General features: G+C 43.4%; 1 protein-coding gene across 4 annotated transcripts in view; it reads right to left on the bottom strand.

Annotated features, from left to right (window-relative positions):
• Positions 1-21946, bottom strand: part of JARID2 (jumonji and AT-rich interaction domain containing 2) — a 256922-nt gene that overhangs the window by 37023 nt on the left and 197953 nt on the right. For all 4 annotated transcript variants that reach the window (XM_053668213.1, XM_037147926.2, XM_037147928.2 and 1 more), the window contains one exon: positions 9876-10052. In XM_053668213.1, the coding sequence (XP_053524188.1) occupies positions 9876-10052 (177 nt within the window). The remainder of the gene's footprint in view (positions 1-9875; positions 10053-21946) is intronic.

Below are 21946 nucleotides of genomic sequence, written 5' to 3'. Positions count from 1 at the left end.
TAGGGAACTGTACTGTACCCAAATACAAATAGCTCTTGCAATTAATGAACAGAGACAAATATACTGATTTGTATACACATACACTGAAAGTTAAATGGCCTGTAGACAAGTGTTTTTATACCATAACAAGCAAAATCTTTTAAATCCCAAGGACGATATTTTGATTTAGAATCACTTCACGCCTGAAAAGATAAGACTGGCTCTCAATAAGGGATGGAAATAAAACGAGCAAGAGAAGCTACTTCAGAAACACGTCACTTCAATCCAATGATCATCTGAATGGCGGAAGCTACACTTTCCAAAGAGGAGCCCACATTTACAGCTCCAGGGAGTTTGTACTAAACGATGTCCCCGTACGAGCTCAGGTCACAGTTAGTTAGACGGCGCGGAGATTCCTGGGGGAGACCTACACAACAGTCTATGAAAAGCTGGCCACACGGTCTTTAAACCCCTCATTACAGACACAGCCTCTTGGAGGGTCATGGAGAACTTGGTTCTAATTTCTAATTCCCAGATCGCCAAACACCTCAATTCCCCGAACTACAAATCCAGGGGCTTCCCCTGATCTGCCATCCCAGAATCACTGAAGTATGTAAAATAAAGTATATAAAGTGCTTTGTGTTCTTCAGAGAAAGGAGTTATGCAAATATAGGAAGTTTCTTGTTTTTAAAAGCTCTTGCTGCGATGGCAGAGAAAAGATCCACTTTTAAAAATAGTAATTCCCTTTAAACAGAACCCACAAGACCACAACATTTCTGCTGTCTTCCATGGCTGCCCACATCGGGGCACACCCCTCCCCCATCTTGCTAATTTTTGGTGCTAATGAAGGCACTTGATGTGAATATCAGGAGATAATCCTGATTTTTTTCTTAAGTGAGGAGGGAACAGGAGTCTTGCTTGGCACCTGACAAAAGTTATATGGTACCCTAAGATGACTCTGACCTAAGTTAGCGGGGTTCTGAAGCCTTCACTCACCTCCTTGAAAGAGAAATATGAACAAGAGTCACTGCCGAGAGCTGGGCAGCCATGTCTGCTAGCAGAGACACAAAGAACAGGAAGAAAAGAACAAACACAAGGCTGGAGGACAGGACTAACCCCAAAATTACAAAAAAAAATAGGACCTGCTTCCAGACCAACCCTCAGAACAAATCGAAGGGACAAAAAGAGAATCATTGTAAAAAAGAATGTGTTATGGAAAGGAAAAGAAAAGCCCGCCAAGTTTCTGATCTCAAGCCAGATATTTAAATGTAAGCTTCATGTCATTACAAGGCGTCCTGACTTGGGGAAGACAGACTCCCATCAATTGGCTGGCATTAAATCCTTGTTACTGTACAAAAGCTGCACTTGCTCCCTGGAGCCAGTTCAACTTTGAGTCACTATTGTCTGAACACAATGGAATGTCTGCCAACCTGTGCCAGCAGTTCCAAAGGATTTTAATTGTAGCATGTGTGAGTGCTGTAACCCACTTTGCCCTGAGCGGAAACAGCTCTGCTCACACAACTGCAGCATTCAGGTGTGAAACCAGGGAAAGCAGCGAGGACAAGGTCAGGGCAGCAGAGGCCCCTTTATGACCTCGAGGCACAGCTCGCCCACCCTGGAGGCCAACTTCAAGCCAAAATGCAAGAGATGCCATTCTCAGCAACTGTGTGCACCTCCAACTGCAGCATCACATGCCTGTCTCACTGGTTTACGTGGCATTTGTGAAACCCCCCTGAAATCTCTACAAACTGAAATTCTAGCTCTTTGGTTATATATAGAACAGGAAAGAAATCCAGTAAAAAAAGATTTTTAAAGAAAGGGAAATTTTTTATGTACAAACTTAAATGGTTTAAGTCTTACATTTTTAAAAATTATATATTTATTTTCTTTTATTGACTCAATAGAGAGGTGAAGGGAGGGAGGGAGGAAGGGAAGGAGAAAGGGAGGGAGAAAAACGTCAATGTAAGAGAAACAACAACCAGTTGCCTCTTGCACACCCCCTGACTAGGTACCAAACCATAACCCAGGCATATGCCCTGACCGAGAACTGAACTGGTAAACTTTCGGTTTGTAGGACGGCGCCCAACCAACTAAGCCACACCAGCCAAGGCATTTTTGTTGTCGTTGTTGTTTTAATCAAAATTTGGGTGCCACTAACTCCAGGTCAAAAGCTATGAATATGTGATGTCCAATGATGTAAAATAACTTTCAGAATTGGAAAGATCTGCCATTTAAGCATGTTTCTTACATATGTTCCTAATAACTTCTGATACTAAGTTTAAAAGGGCATACGATCTTTATGAGAATATAAAGGTCAGGGCAACAGAAAGATCATAAATCAGGATGACTGGTTTTTATCACTGAAAAATGGTTTCTTGGCCCAGCTGGCCCCCAAAGGAGCTGAGGAGAGGAGGAGACTGATGGCTGGTGTCTCGCCCCACAGCCGGTGCCCACATCAGTTGGCTCTAAGGCATTTGCAGTCTTCGAAGTGCCAGGAAAAGAAACATCTGGGAAACAGCCTTTGGGGACAGTAGGCTGTGGGCAGAGGGATCTCATGGTTTGTCACTCAAGAAAACAAAGAGCACAGAGCTATGGCTTACATATTGAGAAAGGTGTGTGCATTCACTCCTGAAAGACAAGTGAATAAAACATTCTGCAGTTTGGGCTTCCATAAAGCCTTGTATTCACGGGCATGAACTGTAAAAGGCCAACCACATCTGAAGTAAGTGACTGTGGCCCACCTCTGGATTTGAACAAGGACTCTGTAACGATTCACAGCACAATGGGAGAGAGAGAAAAACACCTCGAAAAATTAGAAGGTACCCCATATATACGTGGTCAATTAAGAAGAATTGGTCATTTTCAAAATAAAAGTATTGTACAGAAAAACTAAATACAGAAATATTTGCTCTGTTATAAGGATTGTTTTCAAGGTTCTCCAAATAATTATCATGGGTCTGCTATTCTATCCCATACATATACCTCTTCCACCCTCCAGCCTGGAAATCAATGACTTTCAAAAATTCTATGTGCACATTCTACAGTATCTGGAAACTGTAGACCTTTCCAAGTGAATAAAGATTCCCCGTAAGACAGGCAAGATGAATTTAGATGAAAATATTAACTATTGAGCAGTTTGGAGAACAGCTCTTTGATTCAATTTACAATGTGCACAATATAAACATATCCCAGCCAACTTTGGACAACAAAATTTATTAAAGGCTCTAGGAATCTAACACATGATATTAATTTCTTCACAACCAGAGGGTATTAACAGATCTGTAGAAGAAAGACTCATGGGCATGAAACCAGTAACAGGACAGCAGCCAGCCCTCAACCCCTGGGAACTCACCAAGTGCCAGGCAGTGTGCATCTGTCACTCATTTAGTCCTGACGGGTTCTTATTTATCTTTAATAAGCTATAATGCACGTACCGTGCAATTTGCCCATTTGAAGTGTACTGCCTGATGGACTTCTGCACACACACAGAGCTCTCCAACCATTACCATACTATAAACTTAAAACATTTTCATCACCTCAAAATGTAATGTTGGGGCCATTAGTGGTCACTTCCCATTAGCCCCGACCCCCAACTCCAATCCTAACAGAAAAGGCTGGTGTTCTCGGCATTTACAAACAGGGAAACTGAAGCATGAAGAGTTAAATCACTGGCCCGATGACACCTGGTTAGGAAGGCAGGATGAGCCGGGAGCCTCTCTCCCACCACCGGCGAACACCGCCTGGCTGGACCAGCGTCTCGGCCCAAAGGACGGGGCTCCACATTCCCGAGGACAGAAGTCCACACACTGAGAATCCTGAGGGACACTGCCAGCTGTCGTGTGTGTGTGCGCACATGTTAAAGAGCCTGTGTGGACCAGTGGAACAAATGCTTGAAGAAAATGAGAAGAAAAGCAAACAGAACGATTATATGGATGGGCCGGTATTCCTAGGGGCCTTCTACCACACGTGACACAGCTCATTCTGGTGAGGCCAATAATGTCGCACACTCACAGTGGGACCCGTCATCTCTCAGCCCTCACTGTGTGCCAGGCATCTGAACATACTAACCTTCCAGAATTCTTTGATCAATTGTAAGGCTGTTCTAGGCGTCCAGACCTGCTCAGTCACGTGGTATTAATGATAATAGCCAACATGGCACTTTCAATGAGCCATGAACTGTTCAAACATACATTAATTCATTTAGCTCTCACAAAAACCTATAGAAAAGGCTTGTATTATCTCTTCTTAAAAAGTAAGAAAATGAAGACAAAGAAAGCTTGCCCATGGTTGCAGCCACAATGTGAAGACAAGGGCCAGCATCACGCTCTGAATCACCACAACCCCCCCCCCCCGGGAGGGGCAGTTAGAAAGAAATACTTTATAACCCGACTCTCTCACAAAAACAAACTCCTAGCCTATATTCCAGCTTCTAAAAATATTCACTCATCTCAAAAGAGGGGAAACATGGAGCTGCCAGGCATTAAGGAAAGGTCAGGAGGATATTCCATGAAAATGTCAACTGAAGAAAATAAAGTACTAGTCAGCTGGAGACTGTGAACATCTCTTCATTGCACACAGCTATGGCAGGCCCTGGTCCGGCCTGCACACCCGCCCCTCCACCACCTAGACAGGGAGGGGCCTAGATGCACCCCGAAGGCCACCACAGAGCAGAGATGTGGTAAACTCAGTGCAAATGATTGCTTTTTGGCCCTTACACAACATGCCCCTGGTGTGAATCCAAAAGCAATTAAATCATTCCAGCTGGGAGTCCAATGACATGTTGTTTAAAAAGTCTTCTGAGAAATGTCCCTGTTCAGAACAAGATGAGCACACACAAAGGAACAATGGTCTCTGCTATTCCTTCCATTTTTCTGTAAGTGCAGAAAAGCATTTGAAGAATATACAGTATGTGGCTAACATGAGCAACAAACTTTCACCAAGTTCTCCTCTGCGAAGGATGAAGAACACCTCGCCACAATGACAACACCGAGGAAAAAGTAAAGCCAAATTTATTCCAAGTGAATATATTAATTCTTCTGGTCTACCTCACTTATCCTACTGGAAAAAAAATAACCAATTATGAGAACTTCTCAAAAACTAAGCCATTTCAAATATCAACTTCTAACATAAATAGCCACAGAGCAGTGTTTTGATTGTGCTGTTTTGTTTCCAAATAGGGATTACCTCCCCTAAGGGCTCTATCATTAGGATCACATGAGGTTCTTTCTGTATACGTAAGAGTATTTCAGAAACTCTGAAGAGCTATTGAAATAGTAGTTGCTGGGGGCATTATTATTATAACCCTTGAGTGTTCACCCAAGGTTAAAGGCCCACGTGATGCTGTCCATGTCACTTCAGAAACCCATTTCCATTGGGGTGCTCAGTGGATTATAAATGAGAACATTAGAGTTCTGTGTAATGTTTGCAAAATCCAGCATCTGCCTGTGGACTCCAAAATCTCGCAGGAGACTTCCAGGGTCAGGGCTCCCGCCCTGAGGAACGCGAGTGCTGTCGCTGGCAGCCCCAGTCAGACACAACCGAGCCTGGGTCGGAAGGTGAGCTGCAGGGGTGTTCCCTCCTTGCTCCTGCTCTGAGGGAATCCCAGCTGCTTCACTTAGCTTCTAGTTTTAAAGAGAAACAAGAGAAAGTGAGATACCACTGACAGTTTGGTTTCCAGTTTCTTCAAATTTCCACAGACTAAATAAAACTGTTCTCCTGGACATGCAGCCCAGTCAGAGTTTCTGCCCAAAGCTGCCCCAGTAATGGTGTTAGTTTTCTGTATTTTGTCTTCTGTGCATTTCTCTCCCCACATTTCAGTGAGGGTGACCCACCTGGGGGAGGATACAGATGTTGCTAAATTTCCTGGCACAACTCAACATCCCCTGCATACGAAGTAGAGAAAAGCACCAAGGGAAACGCCACCACAGAGAAGCATGAAAAAATAGCTTTGCTCTCAGCTTTCTTGAGTGAAAAAAGTCAGCAATTCTGAGGATCTGCTTGACCACACAATTACTATGCCCTTATGCAGGTTATCCTTTGTTAGAAAAGCTATGTTAACACCGGCACATTCTTCACCCAAGTCACAAATCAAAAAAAAAAAAAGGAGAAAATCTATCTCTAGGTTTTTATTTTTTGAAAAGTGAGGCATGGCAGGGAAAGGAAGAGCCCTCATCTCATCCACAAACTGTGTGATCTTGTATTTCTGGGCAGGCAGAAAAGTATTTTAATCTCAAGAATGGTGCCCTCTGTAAGTCAGAAAACGGCAGCTGACACACACAGGGCCCTGCATTTGGGACAGTGGCAAGTCCAAATGCTCACCTGCATGGCCTCTAACACCTTTGCAAATCTAATCAAGCTTGGAGTTCAGTAGGTGCTCTCAGAAACTGAGAAAAGGTTCAATTTTCGGAACATGAATAAGGCCAACTCTGAACCCCAAGAAAGAACAAAGTTGGTTAGGGTAGGTCCTGGGTAAGCATGGGGTCTAACATGCTCTCATATACATGATCACCTACTATCTATCCACTTTCTTTAAAGATAAAACCACTGGCCCTGGCCAGGTGACTCACTTGGTTGGAGCACCATCCTGTGCTCCAAAAGGGTGTGAGTTCAATTCCTGGTCAGAGCACATTCCTGGTTGTCGGTTATATGCCCAGTCAGAGCACATATGCAAGGCAACCAGTTGATGTTTCTCTCTCTCATCTACGTGTCTGTCTCTCTCTCACCCTCCCTCTCTCAAAATCAATAAACACATCCTTAGGTGAGAATTGAAAGAAAGAAAAAAAAAAGATAAAACCACTGGTCCAACACTAGGTCAACAGACCAGGGAAACATCTTCTGTTCTCCCATCGAGAATTTTCTATCACAAGTGAACCTTCTATAGGAGTATCTGTTTCATTCTCTTGTCATATATCGCATTTAAACAAACACCCCTCTTTATATCTGATTGGTACCCATTACAAGGAATTTCAAATTTATAAAGAAACGAGTCTCGGCAAAAGCAAAGCAGGAAAGAAAACTTCTAGCTGCCAACATTTGTTCTGTGTTTATGACGATGAGAGAGGTCAATGCAGGAGGCCTTAGATGAGAACTCAGCCAGTTCCTCCTCCCTCATCCCACCCTCTCACGACTCCCTGTAACTTGCTTCCAGATACTCACTGCCCCTTCACATCACCAGCCTGAAACTCATGTAAAAAGAGAGTTAAAGATAATAATATCCACACACACAGAAGATGGTAACTTCTGACACTGAGAGTTGAATCTATAAGAAAATGATCTAGATAACCGGTAAGCTCAAATAAGTTGTAAAAGGAAGGAAGCTGAGCACCTAACCACAACTGCCCGCGCACACATGGTACTAACTTGCCTGACTGATAGGACTGGTGGATTTCCCTATCGACCACAGTAGGGGAAGGAAGAGTAATACCGCGCACACCCATTCCGATGCAGTGCTGATGAACTGTATGACTAACAGATATGACTCCAACTTCATGTTTTGTTCATATTTACTCTCGATTCATATTATACCAAAAGTAAAACTGCAAAAAAGTAAATACCTTCTCAAAATATATTTTTTAATCCCTACTAGTCTCCCTTCTTGTTTCATTCTGTCTCAGGGAGCTCATCCATTCTGACTGCTTCCACCAGCAGCTCCGTGACAATAAAGCCCCACTTTATTTTCTGCAGCTCCCCTGTCTTTCGCCATCACCACAGGTTCGACAAATAAAGTTCTCAACAACCCCAAATCACCTCCCTTCCTATTACCTTCAACCTTGCCTTGCCAGGCAGCTGTGAAAAGCTGGTCATTTTTGCTTCGAAATGCCTCTTGCCTTCATCTGAACTGCTGTATGTCCTCAAGTCCAGCCTCTCGTCCACTCTCTCCTGGCTAGAATCTTTGGACTCCCCCCTCATTTCAGATTATACCCTGTTGCTGAAGGAATCATTCTAAACATGATCTATTTCATCTTATTGCCTCATCTAAAACCAGACAGCTCTTTCATCCCCACATTTGAATCCTCCCTCCTGTCCAGCAGGGCATATGACCTCAGTGCTCCCTGGAATTCCCAGTCACCCGTGAGCACACCGCCATACTGGTATGTTGGTGTGCCAGCATTCCACAGCCACACAATGTTGCACATGTCACTGTTTACGTGGAGTTCCATGGGTCATCTCTACACTTGTACCTGTATTCCAATTCATATGTACAGCTCTTTCAACTATCAAGATTTCCTGATGACCACAGCTGCAGGTAAGAAAAAACTTTTTCCTGAAAGGTTAAAATAAGTGACCATTTCACATTATGCTCTGGAATTATTAACCCCATTTCCCCAACTAAAGTGTAAGACCTTTCGAGTGGGGTCCACATCTTTACCATGTTTATAGGCTACCTAAAAACTGCCATGAGCAAAAGGTAGAAAAAATGAGCAATCACTAAACTGACAAAGTAGAAAAGTCCAACCAAAATGGGAGGCAGACACAGATTCTCATCATGTCTAAGCCACGCTTGTTCCAAACCTCTATTTTTCACTGAGTCCAGAAAGACACACAGATGGCTGTGGCGTGGGGAGGGGGGGAGGGAGGGAGGGAGAGGGCTAGGAAAGAGACAGATAAAGAGAGAGACACTTCTCTTTGCCTCAATCGCTACTGAAAGCACTGACTTTCTGCCAACTGTGCGCTGAGGCTCCCTACCTCACAGGGTCTCTGAGTCCTACACGAACTGCGACCTCTGGCAGAGTTCCTGATAGGAGTTCATGAGGAAACAGCCATAATAGCTCCCTCCCCACAGTCAATGGGCACTCTGCTTTTCTCACTTTCTTCCCCCCACCTGATACTAATTCAATTCGTTATCAAGTCTTCTCAACGCCACCCGTGCCGTATTTCTCTGTATCATCTCATTTCTGTGCTGATATCCCTGTTATTTATATTGCCATGACCAACTTTGATCAGGTAATTGCCTACAATTACAGCCTTCCAATGTGTTTCCTTTTCTTAATTTCCCTCTATTTAATCCTCATGATTGATCCTAGCTTAATCTTTTCTGAATATATCTCCAATTAAGTCACTTTCCTGTTAGAAAACCACTGACTTCTTTCCACTTAAGCCAGCTTAAAGTTTCCTCTCTCTGATTTCCGATCTTTTATCCCACTCCTCCTCCTACACCATATACAGCACCCCGGAAAAAAGCCTAGTTCATAATACACATGCATTTACCTGATTTTGTATCCGGAATAAGGGTTTCCTTTCTACACTAGCTCCACCTGCTGAAATCATAATAATAACTTGATCATAAAACTTTCTTCATTAAACCTTTTTAACCACTCCTGATTTGATAGCATCTCTTCGGATTCCTAGTACCTAGAGGTCTTATGAAATTTATCATCATCTCCACAACATACCAATATCTATATTCATCTTAACAATCTATTCATCTAGAATAGGTTTGACTGTTCATAACTGTTCAATGACTGTGCTATTATACTAACCTCTTTGCCCTTACAGTGTTCTGCACTTAGAGAAGTACACAGAACTAGGTTTACTACTAACAAGCTATCAGCCATGACCACCTTCACCACCACCTTCACCTTCTCCACAGATGATCTGTTCTAGCTCTCTCACCCAAAGCTTTGGATTTCATCTTTTTTTCTTTTGAAATTAAAAAGCAACAATGAGCCCTGGCTAGCGTGGTTCAGTGGATTGACTGCCAGCCTGTGAACCAAAGGGTCGCTGTTTCAATTCCCAGTCAGGACACACGCCTGGGTTGCAGGCCAGGTCCGCAGTATGGGGTGCGTGAGAAACAACCACACATTGATATTTCTCTCCCTCTTTTTCCCCCTCTCTTCCCCTCTTCTCTAAAAATAAGTAAATAAAATCTTAAAAAAAAAAATCAACAATGAACCTACCGTGCCCATTGTGAACGTGCTTGTGGGTTTTTCCTTTCCTGGGGGTTGACTGGCATGAAGATGAAGCGTTGTTGGTGGCTGTTTTGACATCTTCTGTCTCATCATCTTCCTCCTCAACGTCCTCCTCGTCCTGAGAACTTCCAAAATAGACCATGCTGTTGGGCAGCGCAGGAGAACCTGTGAGGTTTGAGAAAGAGGGCTCATAAGCACAGGCCTGGATGCTCGCCCCTTGCAGAAGGAGCACTACAGACAGAGACATCTACTAAGTTACAAACCTAAATCCTCATGACTGAGCAGACAGAACAAACTATGACTCGCGATTGCCATTTCTAATTTATTTTTCAAACTCCCACAGGAAATCTCCTCCATCTGCATCCCCTGGCATGGGCAGGATGTCATTCACCAAACATAACAGCAAGTTTTAAATTTCATCTAAACAGTTCCAGAGGTGAGGGAATAACCACTAAAGACTAAACTGAGCAAGAAAACAAAACAAAAAATAAATACATAAAATAAAAACATCTATCCACAGTGTTAAAGACAAGAGACCATTCTGTGTTATTGCTCGCAACAACTTCAATCTTCCTTCCTATAAAATATTTTGGAGAGAGCTACTGCCAAGTAGCAGAAGTAATAAATATGTGAAACTCATTTCTTCTCTTGCCCACTTTACTGTGAATGAGCTCCAGTCACACCAATAAAGGTGTAAGTAACCAGTTTATTCTCCTTCCCAAATGGAGATCTCACACTGCAAAAGTAGTGGTCAAAACCATTCCTGTCCAAATTCAGAACAACTTGCTCTAACCAGAAGATGGGAATGAATGAACAGCAGCAGGAAGCTGAAGTGGCAAACCAAGAACCCATCTTGCAGAAATGCAACAAAACAGGTACCTCCAGTGCCCTTCCCTTCTGCTGTCATCATGACCTACCAATATTCAAAACCCAAAAGTTATGTGGGTCTTACCACTGGGATAAGTGAAAATCCAAAAGGATGTATGTGGCAAAAATGAATGAATGAATGAGTAATGAATAGACCCTCCTCAGTGGGTAATGGAATGTGATACAGTCTGACAGAAGCCATTTCCAGTGTTGTGGATTTTTTCCCCTCCCCTTTGATCGTTTCAATTAGAAGCAGGTTTTCAACAACAAAAAAAAAGGTTATTAAAACTGACACAGACTTCGAAGGAAGTCATTTAATCAAATAAGAGAAAGGAAGTTTAAAAAAAAGAAAGGAAGTACCTGAAGTACCTAGCCATACTTCCACTGGAACACGTTCATTATTCTTTTTCTAAGTGGTCTTACAATCAGCATGAGATTGTGATTAGGAAAGACGAGCCATGGCCCATCCCCACCTGCACAGGTAACACACCAGTGCTGCCGGACCCTTCCTCCCTGACTCCCACTGTACAAGGACTTCAGAAAAAACCGGGGGACCTTTTTTTTATTCACTCAGAACTCCTTCTGAGTGAGAACAAGAAATCTAACCACAGGCCGCACTCATCCTAGCATGTAACATGACATGAGGAACACGTTATATGCTATCAGACAGACACAGTGGGAGCTTCAGCACTTGGAAGTTACAAACTCAGTGGTTAAATTTCCCTCTTTGGTAAAATGAAACAGGACAAGTCACATAATCTCTTCCAATTCCTTCCAGATCAAAACGTCCATGACTAGTGGGTGAAATCAGAAAGCTGGGTCAGTGTCAAAAAGAGCAGGTTCTAGTGCAGACCCTGAAGTAACTTGTGCAGCCGACTCTGCCATCTGTTGGAGGCAAGTGGGGTTAAGGCATGCCTTTCAGGAAGTGAGACACACACCACCCCTCCAGCCTTCCCCTCGTCCCCTCAGCAGAAAATGCAATCAACTCTGCAATGGACGCCATTTGGCAGTAATGTGAAAACAGGGGGAAGTAAGATTCATAAAAATAATGTGTTCCAAGAGAATCAGGATCGGGGAAAATTGACATGGAATACATGAGAAAGAGACAGGAAAGTAACTTCCACTTAAAGAATCTAATGAGGATATTTTAAAACCTCAAACGTTGGGTAAGCGGAGTGAAGCAACAATGACATTCCTTACACTCAAGATTTGGAGAGAATGAGGAGAACATTAAGTTTATGTTCCCAAGAACTAAAATGGAGAAAATGTCTAGAAGCTCAATTCAGTATCCAAGTTTCGTTTATATCCTAAAGAAAGTGTACATGGTGATTTCTTTAACAAAAGTAGAAAATAGTCAATCTTATAAATGGATGTGTTTTAACAGCTTCTCAGTAAATACAAATAAGCAGAAGCAAGCAGGTAGGTATTCTAAAAGAAGGACAGAGGCTAATACAAGAGAAATGTAAAATAGGAGACAAGCCATGACCAAGTAGGTCAGTTGGTTAGAGAATCGTCCTGACACACAAAGGTTTCAAGGTTCAATCCCAGGCAGGCCACATACAAGAAGCAACCAATGAATGCATAAATAAGCAGAACAACAAATGTCTCTCTCTCCTCCCCTCTCTCTCACCTTCCTTTCTAAGATCAATAAAGTTTTTTTTAATCAACAAAATAAAATGAGACAAATGACCAGTAAAAAACAGGAATTTGCTCTTCTACCTAAACTTAGAAAAATACAAAGTCTTTCTGATGGAACTGGCTCCCTAGTCAGAAAGAACACAATTTCTTCTCAGTATGGGGGCACAGGGAACAAAAGCAGACTGCCTTCCACTAAAAGGAGATCTGGGTTCTATTTAGGTGATTGACATGTTGGTCTGGACCTAAAGGTAAAGCACCAACAAAGAAAGAACCAGAATGCAGCATTCTTAAACCAGGTGAGGAATGGTGAGGCTAAGACAATAAAGGGAAGGAAAACTTGGGATAAGTGGAGGAGAAAGATCACTGCTCAGTAATAAAGAACTTCAGGTGGGGAGTCGAGTTACCTACTAATGGCCCTTTGTTCAAATACTAGGCTGGCACCTGTTCTTCCCTTTGGCAGGTGCTATTCATAGAGGAACAATACTCTGCCTAGATATGGTTTTACTCTCCTTCATTCGAGAAGCCACTGCCCATCCATAATCCATCTACCAGGAGTGGCCTGATGAACTATTAGCTTCTCCGCAGAAAAACAGGCCAGAACTTAAATGAACCCCTCATACCTGTAGTCAAACTGAAGCAAATAGATCCTACAGGTTCCAAAGCTCTGCCACACAGCCACTCTAAGCCCCTCTGAGACCACTGAGCATGTGTGTCTGTAGAGTAGCAGAGAGGCTGAGCTAGCAGCCAGGCCGGGGAGAACCACAGCACTGCAAAAGCAGCTTCTTTCTTTTCTTTTTTTTTTTTATTTTTTTTAATTTTTTTATTGATTATGCTGTTACAGTTGTTCTATTCCCCCTTTATTCCCCTCCACCCTACCCCTCAACCCCACCATTACCCCCCTTTAGTTTATGACCATGTGTCTCAAGTCCTTTAGATTCTATATTTCCCATGCTATTCTTGCCCCCCATCTATTTTCTATCTACTGTCTATGCTACTTATTTTCTGTACCTTCTCCCCCCTTCTCCTCCTCCCACTCCCCTGTTGCTAACCCTCCTTGAGATCTTCATTTCTATGTTTCCACTCCTGATCTAGCTGTCCTTTTAGTTTGCTTTCGTTTTAGGTGTGGTTGTTAATAACTGTGAGTTTGTTGTCCTTTCACTGTTCATGTTTCTTTAACTTCTTTTTCTTAGATAAGTCCCTTTAACATTTCATATAATAAGGGCTTGGTGATGATGAACTCCTTGAATTTGATCTTATCTGCGAAGCACTTTATCTGTCCTTCCATTTTAAATGAAAGTTTTGCTGGATAGAGCAATCTTGGTTGTAGGTCTTTGGATTTCATGACTTGGAATACCTCTTTCCAGCCCCTTCTTGCCTGTAAGGTCTCTTTTGAGAAATCCGCTGACAGTCTGATGGGGACTCCTTTATAGGTGACTGTCCCCTTAGCTCTTGCTGCTTCTAGGATTCTCTCCTTCATTTTAATTTTGGCTAATGTAATGATGATGTGCCTTGGTGTGTTCCTTCTTGGGTCCAACTTCTTTGGGACTCTCTGAGCTTCCTGGATTTCCTGGAAGTCTATTTCCTTTGCCAGATTGTGGAAATTCTCCTTTATTATAAAGTTTTTCACTGGTGGCTGTGCCTTTCCCCCTTCTGGTACCCCTATAATTCGGATGTTGGAGCGTTTAAAGATGTCCTGGAGGTTCCTAAGACTCTCCTCATTTCTTTGAATTCTTGCTTCTTGACTCTTTTCTGTTTGGCCATTATTTGCTTTCTTCTGGTCCACTCCATTGATTTGAGTCCCAGTTTCCTTTTCATTGCTATTGGTGTCCTGTGCAATTCCATTCATTTCAATTAGTTTCGCCTTCATATATTTGTCTAATTTGTCGGTATAATCAACCAGTTCTGTGAGGATCCTGATCACCAATGTTTTAAATTGTGCGTCTGTGAGTTTTGCTATTTCTTTCATTGCTTAGATTTATTGGCTCTGGGGCTCTGAGATCCTCCTGCGCCATTCTTGGTCTGTTCGGGCCCTTTAAGTGTGAGAAGCGGCACCTTGGATTCCCAGGTCGCTGGGTTGTGACGCTGTATGTGGGGGCGTGGCCAGAGCGGGGAAATGGCGACCCCCTCTGCCGCTTCTCACAGCTGGGTGCGGAGGAGCAGTGCCTTAGGTGGTTCACCTGGGCCGGGCCACTCAGAGTCGCTGGGTTATGACGCTGTATGTGGAGGTGGGGTCAGAGCAGGGAAATGGCGGCGCCCTCCACTGCCGCTTGCCGTGAGGACCTGCCAGCCCGTCCAACCGCCCACTCCCTCGCCTGTCCACCCGCGCACAAATGCGCGACCTCAGTCAACACGCAGCCCCGCTGCCCTGCTGTCTCCCCCGCGGTCACTCGCCTGGTCACTCACTCGGTCGCTCACTAGGTCCGACCCTGCGCCTGGATTCCGCGGGCCTGAGTCTGTCTGACCGAGTCCTCCTGTGCAATCCCGCTCCGCCAGCCGCTGGTTTTGCCCCTTACCGGTCAGGCTGAAGAATTTGTTGTTAACGGACTTCCGAAAAGTTCAATTTTCCGTGTTCTGGCTGTGTTTTCTGTTGCTAATATTTAGTTTTCTCTAATCTTGGTTGTGTGAGAAGGCACGGCACATCCACCTATGCCTCCATCTTGGCGGAAGTCAGCTTCTTTCTTTCTCATTGAGACAAAACCTGTAAGATCACCTCTTATTTCACAATCAAGGTGACAGAGAAACATTGACCGTTGTAATGTGTTGTAATGCTAGTACCTAGAAAATAAATATAAAACAATGTCAAATATATAAAGAAAAACCAAAGGCACTTGAGAAGCCAAACCTAGTTACCACATTCATATGGCATTTTATTTCTTCCTAGCTTAGATAAAAGCTCAGTCATCTAATTTTTAAATAAGTTTAAAGGAGGTAGAATCTGCTAGACATGCATACAAAGGAAAGGATATTTTAAGACCCTAACAGCACATAAGTGTGGACTATTTATCACCGGTGAAAATTATCCCACATTCCACATAGAATGGATGAATGGTAATATTACATAATCATATGGATGCTAAGTCAACGGAAATTTAATATTTAGTATCTGAAAATACAAATGTATGTTTTTCATTAAAAATAGTTTGTAACTTACAGATGCTAGCACATAAGGGTAAAACTTCATCTCTAAAAAATTTATTAGGGAAATTTCTTTCTTCCAAATTATCAGGTGAGGCAAACATTTGAAAAGCTCACTGTGGGTCCAGCGCTCAGGAAAAGGAGAACGTAGTTTCAGGGATAAAAGTCACCAGCCTAAGAAAGCTGGAAGCAGGGTGATTCGCAAACTGAAAACGCCTCCTTAAAAAAACGACCTTCCCTCTCCACAGCAGGGCTCACCTATCACCTGCTGCCAAAACACCACCTAAGATGTGAAAACAAGGGGGTCTCAGAAAGGGTTGAGCAGGCCTCTGAGCCTTGCCCTGCTGTTCTCAAGGTAGACTCTCCCTGTTGAGGATGAAACAAGGTACAAGCCTGGTTCATGACAGCAAGAAAGGCTGACAACAAGAATCCCATGACATATCTCCTTTACAAACTCTGTAGTTTCAGGGAATTCATTAAGGAAAAGTATCTTAAGAAGTTTAAGGATGCGTGGGTTAGGAGGAGGGGTATACCCAATAAATCATAAAAGTATCTAGTATACAGTTTTCTATTAAAATTACAGGCAAAGCCCTGGCTGGTGTAGCTCAGTGGATTGAGCGCGGACCTGCAAACCAGACAATCGCGATTCGATTCCCAGTCAAGGCACATACCGGGGTTGCAGGCCGGTTCCCTGCAGGCCAGTTCCCAGCAGGGGATGCACAAAGGCAACCATACATTGATGTTTCTCTCTCTCTCCCCTTCCCTTCCCCTCTACAGATAAATAAATAAAATCTTTTAAAAAATAAATAAATAAATAAATAAAATTACAGGCAGACTTTCTCTCCTGATTATTCAAGTGCATTAGCAAATGTGAGGAAAAAATCTGAACTTGGATCAGATAAGTGGAATCGGGAGTAGAGAGCGCATCAGCGCTTTGCCAAAGCTGTATTTCATTACTTTTCAGAATTAGCTGGCAATGTCTCCACAATATTTACTGAAGTGAAAACCAAATGTTTTCATCTGGACAAAAATCAAACTGTGGTATGTTACAACCACAACAGGAATCATCTTAATCCAAAAGCTTGCTTTCTCTAATTTGGGCTGCGGTTTCTATAAAATTGGATTCTCCTCCATGAATCATGTACACATACAACCCTCCTTCCAATTATCTTCCCTCCCCCAACCAGTTCTTCACCTCAACAAGCTAAACATAGCTCAGCGCTATTTTGGAAAGGCCCTGAAGGGATTCCCTTCACACTGTCATTTAGCTGGGGAGTCAAATCCTTGTAGCCTGACCTACTAAACTCTGGGCTGGCCCACCGGGTTGGCACTTTCGTGGCTGATGTTTAGGACACACAAACAGAATGAGAAGCATTCAGCCCCTACTACCACAATAAACTGAAAAAACAGGACTTCAATGTGAACTGGGAGGGACTGTGTTGGGGGAGAAAGGCATAGTTATTAGTTGTTACTAATTTCCTAAGTTAGAGGACAGGAAAGCTCCATTCACTGAAACTAGAGTCACAGAAAAAAATCGGATGCAACTATGCCTGAGTTCGTTAATCTGACTCGGAGTGTACTGGGCACGCTCGGGCACCAGTGACCCAAACAGACCAGACGTCACTCACCCTGCACACTCGTGCAAACAGAATGACAGCCATCACACACAGACGGCAATCTCCCCATCATTCCCAGGTTGGCCTTTACAACTTCCGAGAGAAGAATTTACCACAGATTTCCCAAATTTCACCCACTTCCATACACCCCAAAGTCATCTGCCTTATCCAGATAATCATGGGCTTTTAGTTTTCTTCAATGAAATTTCCGCTCATGACTTAAGTGACTTCATTCTCCACTGCAACAGAAAATAAGTATCTCTTGCCTTAAAGAAAAGGTAATAATAAAAATCACAACACAAATTTTAAAAAGTCCAGCTAAAGTCATTTCTGGTACCACCAGGAATATATACAGCAGGGCTTTGGGGAACAGCCAGCCCTCCAGGCCAAAGGCCAAACACAAAGGAAACCCCTATTCTTTTTTTTTTTTTTAATTTATTTATTTATCTTTAGAGGGGAAGGGAAAGACAGAGGCAGAGAAACATCAATGTATGGTTGCCCTTTGCGCATCCCCTGCTGGGAACTGGCCTGCAACCCAGGCATGTGCCCTGACTGAGAATCGAACCACGATTGTCTGGTCCGCAGGCCCGAGCTCAATCCACAGGAAACCCCTATTCTTTATGGGAAAAGGAGCTGCCCGGGATGGGGAGCTGCCCAGGATGGATGAGACCCACCCATCCCAGGTTTGCAACTTCTTTTTCTGCATGAGTGTCAAAAAGCAACACCAATCATTGAAAAGGACTCCACACGGAACCCAAAAATCTAGGAAAAAGTGTCAGCTAGTCAGTCAGGATTGCTTGTCTCCTGGGATTCAGTTTACTTTACTGTACATTGAGCATACTGTGATGACCCTAAAAGCTGGGAGGCAACATACACAAAAGTACCATAAGCAACTCACACTTAAGTGATATTATTAGGCCATATATGGCTTCAGTGACAAAAACTCTTATTTCTAAATTCAGACGGTCACTTTACACAGCTAAGAAAGGAGACAAATTGCTTCCTATCTGCCTTCCTAAATGGGAAAATAAGCAGGCTGATGGCAAGAACCCAGGGAGGTGTGGAAATGCAAAATGAATTCAGCAGTTAAAATTTCTGAAACTTGGGAGTAAGTGTGGGAGCAATGAGATGGAAGAGTTAGAAACCTTCAGCTGAGTAAGCCTTTTTTAAAGAAAAACAAGGAACGAAGTGACAACCATCTCACCGTGTGGCCAGTCTCTTCCTCAGCACTCCTCCTCTCTTCAGTCACAGCACGCGGCACCGACTTGCGCCCAGGTGCTCCCAGCTGTGTCTGTCTGACCCCACATTTAGGAACTTCCCCTCATCAGGGCATGGGCTCTACCTCCAAGAGCCCTAACATGACAGACACAGTGATGAGAACAAACAACCTTCCCTTCCAACAATGTCACCCGCCATGCCGAGCTGGCCAACAGCAATGAGACTAAGTATCTTTTAATTAGCAGCTGAATTATTCCCTTACAATCTTCTCCACTTCATTGTCTATACATGTGGCTTAAAACATACACAAACAAATACACGGCTAATCCAATACAGTGGGGTCTGTGGATCTCTTTATCTCAAATGAATGCACACATCATACCACACAGAAGCCTTGAGGAGTTCAACCTATGTGACTTTCACCCTTCAAGTTTAGAACTGGAATAAGAAGCAAAGTATCGTCATCCAGACCACAGAGCCCTTCTCTGAACACCGAAGGCTGTGCTCTCTTCAGCACGCAGTGTCCACATGTCACTGCAGGAACCTAAACACTATGGGAAAGGTCACCTGGTCTTTAGGACAGGGATACCAGTAACTTTAGTGCTGTTACTAAAGTTTATTTAGCACAGAATAACAACACCTCAGCAGCCAGTAAGATGCTCAGCAAACAGAACAGGACTATCCCTACTTAAAGTTTTATTTCATCTACCTTCTCTACATGGATTTCAGAAAGGACTGAAAAAGCTACTTAGGGAATCTCTATAAAGTAGGCAGAAAGCCAGAGATGACTGGGAGCCTATGTCAGCGGCCACTGTCAGGGAAGGGGGACCCGCTTTATCTCCCAGGAGGGCACAGCCTGGTCAGAGGCCAGTTGGCTGGGCCCAATCATCTGAGCACAATGTCTTGGAGCCTTAATAGTCATGAAGGTCACAGAACAATTAAAAGGGATCCATCCTGCCCCTCCTCTGCACTTAAGAATTCCATGGTTTCATATTTCTTCACTGGCCTGATAAACTATCCTGGCAAATAAATCGCTTGCTCAGCAGAACTCAGCCAAGTTACACAAACTCTATTGAAAAACCAAGCATAGGAGGAACATAAGGCTGGTTTGATTTGGAAAAAAGGTCACTGAAACCCTCAGGGCAGTGGGAACACCATTTTGAAGCAAACTTTCACTGTTACCATTCTCAAAAATTAAGATGCAACACTACTCAGAAGGATCCATCAAAAAAAGCTGTGTATACCACCACTCTGACCCTGTGCCTTCCTCCCCAAAGAGTTCATATAATAGAAAGGATTCCTGTTTTGCTCAAGGAAGTTCATTATTAGCACCATAGTGTTCCCTGCAATTGGAGGATTACTTAATTGCTTTCTAGCAGGTTAATCCCCTTTCATTTTGTGACCTCTAAATCATCCCAGGCTTTTGCATTTGCCCTACTTAGAATTTATCATCCTCAATATCCGAAGCCAGTACTCTTATCAAAATATGTGCTTCTTGCCAGCAAAGCCACTCAAGAGAAAATGCCATTCTTCTGGTACCTGCAGTCTATTCAGCAGGCTTTTTAGACTGTTCCTCCTAAACATCAAATCAAACCCTCTCCCCTTTGCTGTGTGTCTGACGAAGCACACTGGGCAACAGTGAGTGAGCGTACTGGGACAGCCACTGCAGGCGCCATCTGGGCCTGTTTCACACCCATTGGCTTTAGCTTGACTCCACAGCAACTGTGTATCACAGACACTGTCTGCCCATCTTACAAATGGGGTAACTCTTGTCTGCATTCCTACAATAACCCCAGTGGGACGGCCTTCCTGTACCCTCACCCCTTTTTCCACTGAGCTGCCAGATCATCTTACTAAACAAAGGTTATACTGCATCACCTCTCAGCTGAAGAACCTAAGTCAGGCCCTCATATTTAGCCCAGAGCCCACAGAATCCAACCCATCTAACTTCCTGGTTTTAACTTGGGGCGCTCCAAGCCACACACTCCAGCACGAATCCAAGCCTTGTTGCAGTTTCTGCAGAACTGCTTCCAAGTCCCACTCCCTTTCTACAAAGCCTGCTCAGTGTCACTCCTCTCTGCAGCCACCCCAGGCAGCCCTGAGCACTGTGTCACTTGCTTCCTGCTGGTAAGGAGCACACCTCCACCCTGGTGTTTTCAGGTTTATTGTTATGGTTTCTTCAACCTACCACTCAGATACCACTCTCTTGTTTCCAATCTGTTTTCTAGGTGTCTAGCATATAAAAAAGATTCAACATGAGCCTGCTGAATTAATTAGCAATTGAATGACAGCTGATCGCTGAAGAGTCTCTAAGACTTGCGAACAAAAGGCAGGCAGTCCCCAAACAGAAAGAGCACTGCTTCACAAAGGCTGAACTCAACCCTCTCCTCAAAAAAAAACTTTCTCCATCCAGCAATGAGGAATTATAACACCCAAGGTCAGAAGAACGAATTGTGTGTAGGTGTGTGTGTACATTTCAGAAATCCCCTTTGGGAATCCACCTTGTTTGCAGGGCCCCATAAAAAGAAAAAATGTAAATAAAAGAATCATTTATCCTGCCACTGTTCTACTGTATTAAGCTTTTCAATCTGCTAATAAACATAGTCAGAACAAAGAGAAGATGACAGAGCTCATTAAGAATAACAAGACTGGTAACAGAAAATAGAGTGATGGTATGAATTTACATGGCACATACCCCCTTCTGCCATTTCTCTCCATGTATCAGTGAAAGATACTAATTATGCCTCTGGCAAGAGACATGTGGACCCCCTTCAAAGCAGCTATTTGAAGATAAATACACTTTCGGGCAAACACTTCAGGCCCTGCTGCCCTATCTTTCCATTCTCCTTCCCTTTAGAAATTTTAGGTCATAATAGGAAAGGAGAGAGCCTTGCCAGACTTAGGCAAAAGGTCTCTGAGTGCCTTAAAACAGATTTTTTAAATCTCTAAAGCTTTTTAATCCTTGAATGACTGACTGGCTCGGGTGTTTACATATCTACACTAATCCCAGTTTTATAAATGGTGCAGGGAGTTTCCCCCCACCCAAGGTTTCCTTGGCGAGACTGAACAGAGTCGTGGGGGAGACTGGTCTTGGGCTGGTTTGGTGTCCTTCCCAACGTCTTTCCCCTCCTTTCGAATTTATTCTCTTCTGTCTTCCAAATAAGCACCAACATGACTCCAGGTGATAATTGGGGAGTGGAGAAAAGAATGATCTATAATCCTTGGCAACAAATACCACTTCCAAGTCTCTGATTTGATTCTAGCCATTTTTCCTATAAATAGTGAGCTTATTAAAAACTGCCTTCTTTACTCCTAACAGTGCCCACTGTCACCCAAGGGTGATGAAGTGACTGGACTCCTTCAAGCTGAACATAAAGTTGGGAGCCCTGACAAGCTCTATTTGGTTTGCAATCCACACCAAGTGGAAAAACCATAATTAGAACGCAGGTATTATAGTGGTAATCAGATTCCCAACTGTCAACTTCTGTAAAGACTTTGGAGGAGGCAAAGATGTAGATGAAGAGAGGCATCATTAGCAGTTGACATTAAAAAGTGAGAAATACATCTGAACATAAATACAAAATT

This window comes from Artibeus jamaicensis, unplaced genomic scaffold (genome assembly GCF_021234435.1).
Source record: "Artibeus jamaicensis isolate MK-2021 breed Jamaican fruit bat unplaced genomic scaffold, CSHL_Jam_final contig_482, whole genome shotgun sequence".
NCBI lineage: Eukaryota > Metazoa > Chordata > Mammalia > Chiroptera > Phyllostomidae > Artibeus > Artibeus jamaicensis.
Note: the sequence above shows the minus strand (reverse complement) of the source record. Positions and strands in the feature narration are given on the sequence as shown.